The sequence below is a fragment of the Patagioenas fasciata genome, chromosome 3, assembly GCF_037038585.1.
Source record: "Patagioenas fasciata isolate bPatFas1 chromosome 3, bPatFas1.hap1, whole genome shotgun sequence".
Taxonomy (NCBI): domain Eukaryota; kingdom Metazoa; phylum Chordata; class Aves; order Columbiformes; family Columbidae; genus Patagioenas; species Patagioenas fasciata.
This window is the reverse complement of record NC_092522.1, coordinates 66,785,894-66,797,938: the sequence shown is the minus strand read 5'-3', so window position 1 is coordinate 66,797,938 and position 12,045 is coordinate 66,785,894. Positions and strand designations below refer to the sequence as shown.

The following is a 12,045-nucleotide window of genomic DNA, read 5'->3' as shown; positions in this document are numbered from 1 at the left end:
CCCACAAACCCTGAGTCTCTGACTAGAACCTTAATCAAAGAAGAGTCTAACTCTTTTAAATTAGCCTGATCTGAACTTCATTAATTTGTACCATAAATTATAGAAGGAAGGCTTTGTTACACATATCACCGAGCCAATAGTTAGGTGGCTAATTCCACCAACACTTAAGAAAACAGGAGCAATCCAGGGCTTGCATCCCAAAAAGGGCTCTGGCTACATACCACCAACGAGAGGTGAAAGACTCCAGTGAGCAAGGACATGGAGGGAGGAGAAAAAGAAAGATGATGTGGTGCATGGCTATGGGTGCTGCACTGAGCAGTTCACAGAGGTTTTACCTGAAATTGCTTGTTCTTCAGAGCAGAACATGGCTGTCATCTTGTGAAGCCCAAGCTGCCCCAGACATCTGGTGTGCATTGGCACCCTATGGAAATTTGCATCCTGACTCCCCTTAAAGCCCCTGTGCTTGAACAGAATAGCTGAGCAGCTCCTCAATGAGGGTTTTGTGTATGTGGAAAGCCTTCATGAGGAACTCATTCCCAGTGTTGAGAGAAACTTGTGGAGGCTATGTAATTTATGTAATTTTTCCACTCAGTGGAAATCTCAGTCAACACAGCTCATAGTGATCACATGTACATCTTTGTTCAGTCCTCAAAGAGTACAGATCAAGATATTTCTGACACCACATTTTGGTATATGGTAAATGGTATGGAATATGGTGTCCGGTAAATTTGCTGTGCCATCCAAATGTCCTGTGTGACAAAGAAAGGCCTACCTTATTTTCATCCAGTGTGCAAATTTGGATAATAGGGATCTACTGTGCAGAGCAGAACAAGCTGAAATGATACAGAGATTGAAATAAAGCAGCAAAATGAAAATCCTTTAGCTAGCCACAATATCCTTTGTTACCGTTTTAAATCAGGAGGTTTTGGATAACATCTAGCTTCGTACCACCCTCGGGCACCATCCCATCTGATCTTAAAACATAAGCAGATACATATCTGAGTCTCATATCACTCTTTATGAAAAAAAAAAAAAAAGGCTGCTTTAAATGGTTGGTCCCTTGGAACAGAGACCTTATCTTGCCGGGAGTTTTTAAAAGCTTGGCCTTTCTGCTTTGGATGAACTCAGAGCAGCTAATAGACATTATGGCACAAGCATGCAGGTCCTACTAGTCCTGGCTAGCAGAAAGTCTGATGGCTCATCTCTGTTTTCCTCCTTTAATCAGCTTTTCTTCTGGGTTAGTCACAACCTCACTTAAAACCTAATACTAGGCAGTATATGCAAAGGAAAAGAGAGGAACAGGGAGGGGAAAGAGAGCAAGGTTGCCTTCACGGTCCATGCTCGGGGCTTTTTCTCCCCTAACTTCTGTAGTTTCAGTTCTTTGGTCCCTTCTCAGTCTTATGGGACTCTGCTGCAACCCACATTTATGGTCTTCTTTATATGCTCTTCGTCTGGTTCATTTTTATAGCTAATTTATTTCCTCCAGATTACTTAAATAGACTTTTATTGTGTGCTTTTGCAATACCACTTTCTAAAACAACACCATTTTCAATATGTATTACGAACTACGATACGCACCATAAAACCAGAGGACTGTGCTATGGCAAGGCGCCATGACCCCACTTTGGGGATGTTCCAGGAGCTTTGAGAGTCACAGTTTGTGAGGCATATATAAGGACTGTCAGTCAAAAGAAATGCGTAGTGACTGTGGTCTTTCTGTGTCACTTGAGTTGGAGGCGTAATCTGCTTTCTCCTTTGTCTAGCCAGCTGATGTTCCCATTTAAGATTTGTACACAACATATACTGTCTTCAGCCAACTACTGCATTGAATGAATCCCTATGTGAAATCGTGCATGTGAGTAGCTGGGTATTACCAGTTTGCTGTTTCATTATATCAATATTTTTGGCCCAAATGTTTTCCCAGCTATGTATGGTCACTTCTTGGGATGCCACTACAATTAGGTACATGTATGTAAAGGTTTAATGTGGCCAGCTATCAGACCTGGTAAAATATAAAGTCTCCATGACAAATGGGGTACAGGGCATCCAACAGCACAAACTGTGGCCAACTTGACTTCTAACAGTATAAAGCAGCCCGAAATTAGTCTGGGTCCCTGTGTGGGATGTTTCACTTGGATGGAAACAGAGGATATAGGCCGACGTACTGCATTTAATAATGGATGCTATGGGAACCCAACTTTCAGAAGCTGTGAACACTTCAAGTGAACAGGAATTTCAGAAAATGTTTGTCTACATGTGTGCATATTATGCCATAAACCATACAAGTAATAAAAGCTCACCAGAATAGTTTACATTCCTCCTGTGACTCCCCTATAAAATGTTCTCTTCTCCAAATTTCCCTCTGAAGCAAAAATCTTTTATTTTCCAAAACTTTATCCAATGTGCTAATTATTGGAAGGCAAAAAAAAAAGATCTTATTTCTTCTCAACAAATCATGTCTTAAAACCACAAAAATGGAAAGGATTAGCTAACAAAGAAACATCACGGAAAGAGATATTCAAAATAAAACAGTTATGTCTGCACTTTAATCCTTCAGTGATAATTTTGCATAAGATATATTGGCTTTTTTGCATATTTGTCTTTTGACCTTTGCATAAAAGAGTCTGCAGTTTACAATGTGAACTATCTGGTAATATTTCAGAGATGCATTCTGGAAGCAGTGAATAGTAAATGTCCCTGCTTCGATAAATTCTATGGCTCACATGTTTCTTGCTTCTGGTGCACCCATCTTCCAGCTGATCCGTTCTCTGAAAGACATTGCTCAATACAGCAGCAGCACCAGAAACCCTCATCAGAGACCTGGCACGGGAGGGCAAAGTGAGTCAAAGCATCCTTCATGATTAGAATGCTAATCTTGTTGACAGTACCTCTCTTAGGTGTTAAGATATTTAATCATGACTTCATTTCTACAGAGGTAGCTATTGCAATTCTTGTTCATATGGTCTGTTTTGCTCTGTGAGCAGCCTGCTGATTTTTGTGAAGCTGATTTGTGTACCATATGGCATAAGTCAGGGTGGTAGAAGTCATCCAGTTATTTCATGTACAGGTACCCCCTGCAGTATACGAGAGCATTATTTATATGTGTCACAGATTTTGTCATCCATGTGACAAAAAGGATTAAAATATAAAATCTGGAATTAAATATTTTGAGTTTCATAAAATATTTTTTCAATATCTACTACAGCAATTTTTTTGGAACTCTGTTTCCTGGAGCTTCAGTGTTTGTGAGTTTGTGAGATCTCAGGGTTTAAAAAGTCACAGGAAATGGAATTACGCCTGCTGCATAACTTTCTACATACATTTTCTTGAAAATGAGGTTTATTTGCTGTTAAATTTTCTAATCAGTAATCCGTAAGACCAAAATTTTTTGATTCTAGGTATCAGAAGATATTTCAGACATTTCTAGATGAGAATAGAAGGAAATATTGTTGTCTTTTTCCCCACAATAAATTATTTGAGACATCAGTTTCTCAAAAAGCTCTGACTTCTTGAGGCTTTGAAGCAAGACATTGGGATTTCTTGGGGAGGGGTAAGGATGCTGGTATCACACACAAATATGTGCTTCTTGGCCCAGTTCTCCAGGATGACCTTTTTACTCTCTTGGCAGTGACATTATTTTTTCTCCTTATGTATTGCTTTATGTTATTTATCACAATGTCTTTTACCTTTCAAACCAAAGCTGTGACCAGAAACAGACACACAGCACCGGAAAGGAGCCGTGGGAGGGTTTCAGTACCCTGGCCCTTCCTACCCCACTGTCACAAACAACTTTGATCCATTTCCCCAGCACTATCCATCCGCTACAATGGACAAGACAGAATCCAACCACAAAACATCACAGGATTATTATATCATTAGTAGTATTAATATTATTAGCACTAGTTATTAGTAGTATTAGTTATTAGTAGTATTATTTGTATAAAATAGTGTATTATTAGTATTATTTTACCTAAGGTATGTAAAAGTATTCTTCTGGAGTCCTTCCACCATTTTATTTATTTTCCAGGTGAGACCAAGAGTGAGCAGGAGAAATCTCAGGGCAATTAGATCTTTTTTTTTTTTTTTTTTTAATTGCCACTTGAAAACATTGACCTGGCTGTACTTTTATTCTAATCATTCTCAAATCTGGCTGAATAATATTCATGATCAGCTTGCTGCCTGTGGGTGACTTACTTGGTTATTTTCCAAATATAGGAAAATACCTGTATTGTACTTGGGTGAGGAGTTTTAAAAACAGCTACTGATTCCATTTTCCTCAGCTGTGGGTGATGTGAGGTTTTTCTTGGGTGACTGTTCAATACACAGTGAAAATATGGTGCCTTGATAAATGACACAAAACATAAAAAAAAGAAAAGCCATGCTACATAGAACCATGACACACTAGCAGAAATCTTGGCCTCGAGTTCCAAAGCTTTTCTCAAATTACTATGTTATTCCAGCCCAGGGGAGGGAAGGTTGGAAGTATAAAAAGTGAAGCATTTTTTCCAGGGTGAAATGTATAATTTGCTGTAGACCAGCATAAGCCTATGTGTGATAAGCCTCCCATCAGACACCCTTCAGACCAGGTACCTTGAATCTCTGCCCCCAGCACTCCTGTATGTCCTAAATGACTTCTGTCTTAGTGGATCTCAATTAGATGTAAAAGAGATGTGCACTTTCCTGTGTAGCCAGAGCAATGCAGAGGAGAAAGTCATCCACTGATTTGTACTGATGTTCCCTGTGCCAGTATTTCAACTTCCGTTTTGAAACCTGAATGAAGAAGTCAGTTCACTCCAAAGGCCAAAAGGACTTTAGCTCCATCTGTCTTTCCCAGTCAGTTATTAACCTGGTGGCTGCTCCGTGGTCCCAGCCATTTAACTGGAGAAGTAAGTGGCCACACCACTGCTGTGGTGGCTGCAGCCATCGCAACTTTACCCTTCCCACAGGACTGGGTTGGTCTCCATCCACCCAGTTGCTCTCCACCCCAAAGCAGGGTTGCAATTCAGAATGAGAGACAGGAGGACTGGGCAAGGCAACTCAGGTGAGGGGAGAGGAACTGAAACCAGGAGGCAGATAAGGTGTACAAGCCCTGAGCTTGCCAGGAGGGACATAAGGAGCAGGAAGGTTGGGAGAGATCCAACTCATGCAATAAACAAATAAGGAACCGGGAGCTACCTGCAGATGAGACGATAGTTTTTTAGGTCTGCCCATGCTGGACGTGCTTTGGAGAGGGGAAAAGTGACAATTATGTTGTTAAAAGTATGTGTAACAGCCTGTAGGTATAAAGGGCTCAAGGTACATATTGCTACATGTGTGTGAGTATATGTTCCACACAGACAAAAATCTCCAGAAAATGAATACAAAAATGTGTCATGTGTCTCCACAAAAGTGTGTGGTCCATATTAGATCAGTTTTACTGGCTCTGAGGACTCAAAAATGTATGTAAGTCAGTAAAAGCAAAAAATGTGTGGCAGTTCTAAAGGCTCATAACACACATTTAAGCATACCTTGGTTTTCAGAACACACATGTAGCAGCATATTAAAGCCATTTTTAAGAAGCCAAAACATTCCTTCTGCTTTTGACCAAAAAAAATGTTTAGAAATTACTGAAGTAAAGTTAAAGAAACATGATAGAAAGGATGTGAGTATATATTTTGTTGTTGTATTGTTATTCTGGGAGCTTCTGATGCTGAAATTTTGATGGGATTTTGTGCTCTCTGGTCATTCATGCTTAGAGACACAAGCAACTTCAACTTGGTTTTCTGTCATCCTTGCTCCACTAAGAGTCTTGTAGCTCATTTCTAACATCAATCACTTGGACTATAAATCTCTGCAATGGATATGGCCATTTAAATCTCCACCTGCACAAACAATAATTAGACCTAGAAAATAAACAGGCTCATAAATCTCCATGCTGGTGATTAGTAATATTTTGGATCTGCAACGTGGATGTTAGAAAGAAAAAAAAAAAAAAAGCAAAGCTAATGCATTAATTAGGAGTGATATGCTGACAATCTGTTTAGTTTATACACAGAGAAAACACAAACAGGGCACAGTTAACATAACATGACGTTAGAAGTTAGTGAATTCCCAAGAGCCCAGGGCTTGGAGATATGATATGCTAATGTACTTATCCTATTGCGAGTGGGAAGGTCTTATCTTCCAGCCAAACAGTAAAAAGCTGGTTTAATGCTGAGATCTGCCCTTTTTCTTCCAGCTTACGTGAGCCAAGGAACCAAGATGGATCAAGAGACAGGAAAGATTTCTTTGCTATTTATCAAAAATGACACTCTGCCTCTTGCTGAAACTTTGATCTGCAGATAATACATAGCATTTGCCAGACATATTAGTTTGGCCCTCCACAATTTCTGTTTGTTTGTTTGTGTTGCTTTTGTTTAGTGTATGTAGAAAACCCAATGTGATGCTCACTCATATCAGTATGAGACTTTCCTTTGGCTCCGGTGACCTTAGATTAACTCCAAAGCCACTGCATGCCATGGTGACATCTCAGGCTGTATATTTTTGTCCAGACCTACGTGAATACTCAGGTAAGCAGCTGCATAAATGGAGTTGCTCCTGCAATCAGATCAGACACTGTGTCCAGACAAGTCCAATGTGCAGATTGTGCCCAGTTATTTAGCCCACTGCTGGGGAATCTGTGAGGTTTTGGGAAGTGTGTGAGGAGGAAAAGAGGTAGGGGAACAAGCTAATGCTTTATTGGCCTCTTTGGGCTCTACATGTGAGTTTAGGAGATTTTACACAGAGAGGAAGAAGAGATAGGCCAAAGTTAATTGCTTTTAAAAGCCTGTTCGGCAGAGACTGAATACACACGTGCAAAAAGATCATAACCGCAGCGTACATCTGCTCATTCAAGCTACACAGCAACCTGTTCATTCACACTAGTGGTAAAACGACTGGGGAGGTTTGGTTGCGGAGGTTGCAAAGTACAGCCCAATGCCCTCACCCCCACCGCTCCCACAGAAGGGGCCTTATCTCTCCTCTTTATTTAGGCAAAATTCCTTGACTTTCGAGTGAGCATGAATCAGCAGACAAAGCACTCCGTGGCTACAACAAAACGAAACGCTGACATCTGCTCTGCAACAACACGCTGAGAAAAGGGAGTTTTTCTCTGCGATCTCTACCATCCAATAACCACCCCCCTTTCCTTCGTTTCAGCCCACACCCTTGCCACCCCATTCACAGCCACACTGAACCACCCCAGTGGCGCGGGGCTTGCCCTTGGCTCGGCAGGGCTCCATGGACCACCGGGATCTCATCTGTCTGGCACACCTGCGGACGGGGCAGGCTCTGGGACGCTTACAGCTGGGGGGACTCAAAGAGTGAGAGGAGACTGAGACTTGTTGGAGGTCACCCAGGAAGGCTGGAAAAAGTCAGATCATCCTGCCTCCAGCCCCTGGGCTGTGATGGCGATGTCCATTCTGCCGGTCGGGCGGTGGAGCACTCTCTTCCTGGAATACACCAGTAGCTGGACAGGATGTGTTCTCAAATATCATCATTCACAAATCTCCCCCAGACTAGGTTGCAGGACAGCGTTTTGACAGGACACATTACAAAGCTCCCTGGAAGGCTTGGCCAGTGGATCTACTGCTCACTCTCCTCATGACCCATTTTGGCTTTCTTCAAGAATCATGACACCAGCTGCCTGGGTCATCTAGAAGGCAAGGAGGGGGAGAGCAACCCTGGGCTTGAAAGGGAAGTGGGGAAGGAGAAGAGGAGGAGTAGAAGGAAGGGGGAGGATAGAAAGACAGAGCAGGGGGAGAGAGAGAGTGAGTTGCTTTGCTCCAGTGGTGAAGATCTGAATCCCAGTTCCGAGCTCTCGGCAAAGGCTTGCCGGGATACCTCATTCCCTGTCCTGTGCAAAGGTCTGTGATTGGGGATGTGGTGTGCTCAGCGGGCAGGGCCCCTCCCCTGGGCTGGATCCGCCTCTCTTATCCCCCAGATAAATTACTAGTGTCCTCACTAAATTCCTCGGCTTTCTTTCTCTCTCTCCCTCTCTCACACACTCTCACTCCCTCCCTCAAACACAGGCAAAGCAGGGTAGCGAGGCGGGAGGGCGGGGATCTTCTCTGGACTGGTATCGCCTTAGTGTTGGGGGGGGAGGGAAGGGGAAGAAAATACTGGCGCCCCTTCTCTCCTCCACTGCCTTGAAGTAGATTTGAGGAACTGCCCTTCTTCCTCCCCCCTCCCCCCTTCCCACTGGTCCTTTGGCATCTTCCAGACCATGTCCACTGGGTCCCTCAGTGATGTGGAAGATCTGCAGGAGGTGGAGATGCTGGAGTGCGATGGCCTGAAAATGGATACTAACAAAGAGTTTGGGGCGTCCAACGAGAGCAACGAGGAGGGATCCAATGGCGAGAATGGCTCCCCTCAGAAGGGGAGAGGGGCCTCGGGAAAGAGGAAAAAAGCTCCCCCCAAGAAGAGCCCTTTAAATGGAGTGAGCCAGGAGGGAAAGCAGGTCCAGAGAAACGCTGCCAACGCCAGGGAGAGGGCAAGGATGAGGGTCCTTAGCAAAGCCTTCTCAAGGCTTAAGACCACACTGCCCTGGGTGCCCCCAGACACCAAGCTTTCCAAACTGGACACCTTGAGGTTGGCCTCCAGCTACATCGCTCACCTGAGGCAGATCCTGGCCAATGACAAGTATGAAAACGGCTACATCCACCCAGTCAACCTGGTAAGTCACAGCCTGCCAGGGCCAGGCAGTTCATGTACGTGTGCATGGGGAGAGGTGGGTGAGGAGCTGGGATGGGGTATGTTGGGGGAGAAACCTTCGCTGTGCTTCTCACAGAGAGTCTGATGCCAGTGGGGTGGCAAGCAGTACTGTGCAAGGGGACATGCTCCCAGCTGCCCTCCTGCCCTGTGCCCCATCCGCTGCTCCTGGCAATCCCCTCCAGGGGACAGGCAGGAGCCACGCTGGCCACAGATAGGCAGGGATGGGCTTTACTGCCACAGGAATGTCTGAGAAACCTCAGCAGGTTGATGGCAGCTTTCTACTTGCAAGCGGGTGGTTATAGGAATTTGAGGAGAGAAAAGCATATTTTAGGAAGAATCCAACACAAGGACCCCAGGATTTATCTTTATTCCTCCTCTCTACTAATATTTCCTGCTATCCTCAAGTCCTAGCTTTTAAAAGACACAACTCATGGGGCTCTGCGCGCAGCCTCTTGGATTTGCTGGGTCCAGGATATTTCTCCTATCCATGTAAACCAGCAAAGGAAAAATAAATATCACTGTCGTTCCTCAGGGGGATTCTGCCTCAGGTACACTTCTCAAAGCCTCCCTGGGCTGCACGACGTCCCTCCTTCTGATCCCACTACCCACAGAAAGTTTTCCCCAGCAGCCTGGGGTCTCCCCAATAATCCCAGCTGCCAGAGACATCGAATTTCCAGCTCTAAAAATATGTGCAACTGATGTAAACCAGCGATGGGCAAGATCTGCCTGGGCTTTTCTGACATACAGCCTTTATGTTGCCCACACGTGCAGACCCTGCCAGATAAAGGGATGGCAGAGGGGATCTGGGGAAGTTTCACTAGGATCCAGCTGTCTTTTGAGCTCTGGACTCCCCAGGCAAGGACATTACCTGCTGTGTCAGCTGATAAGGGCCTGGGAGATTTCTTTTTGGTTTTTGGTTTGTTTTTTTGTTTTTTGTGTGTGTGTACAAACAAAATACTCAGCCCAACAACATGGGCAAAAAAGATGAAGTAAAACAGATTCAACACTCCATCCAAATATAGCCGCCCTCCCCTCTCACAGAGAAACACCCAAACCTGCCCCATGAGCCGAAGGAGGCCAGGGACGGTGGCCGGGTGCTGCAGGGGCCGCCGGGCGGCTCCTGAGCCGGGACAGCGCGGCTGCGGTGGGCCCGCGGCAGGACATGGGGCTGCTCCCGTGGGGAAGAGTCCCCAGGGTGGTCACAACCAAACTCAGGGGGTGGCGCGGCGGGGTGCCCGCGGTGTTAGTGCCGGGGGAACGCGGATGTGCCGGGGATGGCGCAGCTCCCTCCTCCCTCACTGCCTCCCTCCCGGGGCGGATCAGCCGGGCTCCGGCGCCCCGGGGACGCCCGCGGGGAGCCCGCCGCGGCTGCGAGGAGAAGCGGGATCAGCCGCCGGCAAAAGGCAGAAGGGTCCTCGTCGCAGCCAGCGGCGACTGCCCCGGCCCGAGCCCCGCTGCGCGCTGCCAGAAGCGGCCTCAAGCGGTAGATAGCGGGCTCGATCCCCCGGGGCGCTCCCGAGCTGGACCCGCTGGCGGAATAAGCGTTGCAATGTGCATTTTTCCGTATGTAACCCCCTTCCCACCCGTGTCTTTTCCTGGCTACAGACTTGGCCTTTTATGGTAGCCGGCAAACCCGAGAGTGACCTGAAAGAAGTGGTGAACACAAACCGTTTGTGCGGCCCGACGGCATCCTGAGCCCCGGTGGCCGGGCCAGCAGCGTCCCGGCGCGGCCGGGGAGCGGGCGGCGAAGCGGGCAGGGACACGCCGCGGCCCCGCCGCTGCCCTGGGCCCCGGGCAGAGCGACGGGCAGAGCCGCTCTCCGGGAGCAGAGGAGACCAAATGAGCCCTAGCAAAGACTCCACCCCGAGAGATCCCGACTCTATTTAACTTTATTAAATGCGTGTACAGTCGAATGTCCTGCAACAAGAGCCTTGCTGGTTCAAGAGCTACTAGAGGAAAGACAGAGATCAAACAAAACCTACCACGTGTGTATCTTTTGTCTGAGACCTGTGAAATATGTAGATGCCTAGAAAAACTGACTTTGACAGTCATCTCTATGAAGTAATTCACCCTAAAGATATATAGATATATTTTCTTCAAGCAGGTTTTGCTCTATTTCTGTGAATAAACCTTCCTTTCCACTGATCACAGAGCGGTGTAATGTTCGTTTCCGACTCTCGGGCTCGGCGCGGGGAAGGACCGCGCCTCCGCCCGCCTCCAGTGCTCCGCGAAGCGGCCGCGCTCGCCCAGCGCGGTGCGGGGAGCCCACCTCTCCGCCCCGAGCCGCAGGAGAGCTGCTTCCCCGGACCTAACCAAATCCCCGGGGAAGAGAGTGGTAGGGCCCGCAGCTCGTCCTCGCCGCGGGAGCCCGGCCCGGCCGCGCTGCCCGGCGCCCGGGCGCTGCGGGAGCCACGCCGGCCGCTCCGCGCCGCTCGGCGGGGACGAGAGCGGTTATCTATGGACGAAGTACAGTCGGACGGAGGATCCCCCTCTGGCCCCGGTCCTCGGTGCTGGGAATTTTTAAGTTAAACATCTCCCCTCTATCGATCAGCGAGCCGTTGGGAGATGAGGCTGAGATAAACAGGATTGCGGGACGCTCCCCCGGCAGCGGCCGTCGGCAGCTGATGCACCAGATCCCACCGCGCTGTTTAATGTTTCAGGGTTATGACCGCACTGTTTACAAGACGTCTTCGGTTATTTATACTGTTATTATTAGCAGAGGGGCTTTAAATTTCCGCTTCACTTGCTCTTTCAATAGCGTCCCTCGGTTCCGTTTGATACCTGAGTATTTTCTAGGGGAAAGCAGGAGCGGGGCAGCGCCCTGTCCGGGGGCAGCAGGGCCACCCCGGAGTCGGGGATGCATCGCGGTCACCCCCCCAGCCAAGCCCTCCGTCCCGTCCGGACGGCGGGGGGCGGCGGCGGGGACCGGGGCGCGGTGACAGCGCGGGGGCCAAGGACCCTCCCAGGAGCTGCCTCCCCCCGGCAACCTCCCGCAAGCTGGATTATGTCTCTTCTCATGCCCCTTTTCCCCCCCGAAATAACTGGGTGAGGTGGCGCGTCCTCCAGGCGACCCAAATTCACCAGGCGGGTTCATGCGTGGGCTAGGTTTAATTACAGCAGCTTGCTGTGAGGCGAGGGCTGTGCAAACATCTCAGCGCTCGTCATGGAAAGGGCCAGGGTCTGCTGTATCGTCCTAATGGTTTAAAAGGGGAGAGCTGTTTAATTTCACTTTTTCACAGCTTTATCTCCATCCTGCACAATTAAAAGCAGACCTCCTCGCCTGCCCTAGCCATACACAACTTCACTGTCATGAGC

The 12,045-nt window shown here is 47.6% G+C and overlaps 1 protein-coding gene across 2 annotated transcripts; it reads left to right on the top strand.

The window, feature by feature from the left end:
- Positions 1 to 7,751: 7,751 nt before the first annotated feature.
- TCF21 (transcription factor 21) lies at positions 7,752 to 10,876 on the top strand. 2 transcript variants are annotated; one of them, XM_065835942.2, is made up of 3 exons: positions 7,752 to 7,883; positions 8,240 to 8,692; positions 10,336 to 10,876. In XM_065835942.2, the coding sequence occupies exons 2-3, from the start codon at positions 8,243 to 8,245 to the stop codon at positions 10,423 to 10,425; spliced, it is 540 nt and encodes a 179-aa protein (XP_065692014.1). In that variant the 5' UTR covers positions 7,752 to 7,883; positions 8,240 to 8,242; the 3' UTR covers positions 10,426 to 10,876. The 2 variants fall into 2 exon arrangements, with proteins under 2 accessions (XP_065692014.1, XP_065692013.1); XM_065835941.2 differs by lacking the exon at positions 7,752 to 7,883 and having other exon boundaries at positions 7,925 to 8,692.
- The last annotated feature ends 1,169 nt before the right edge of the window (positions 10,877 to 12,045 follow it).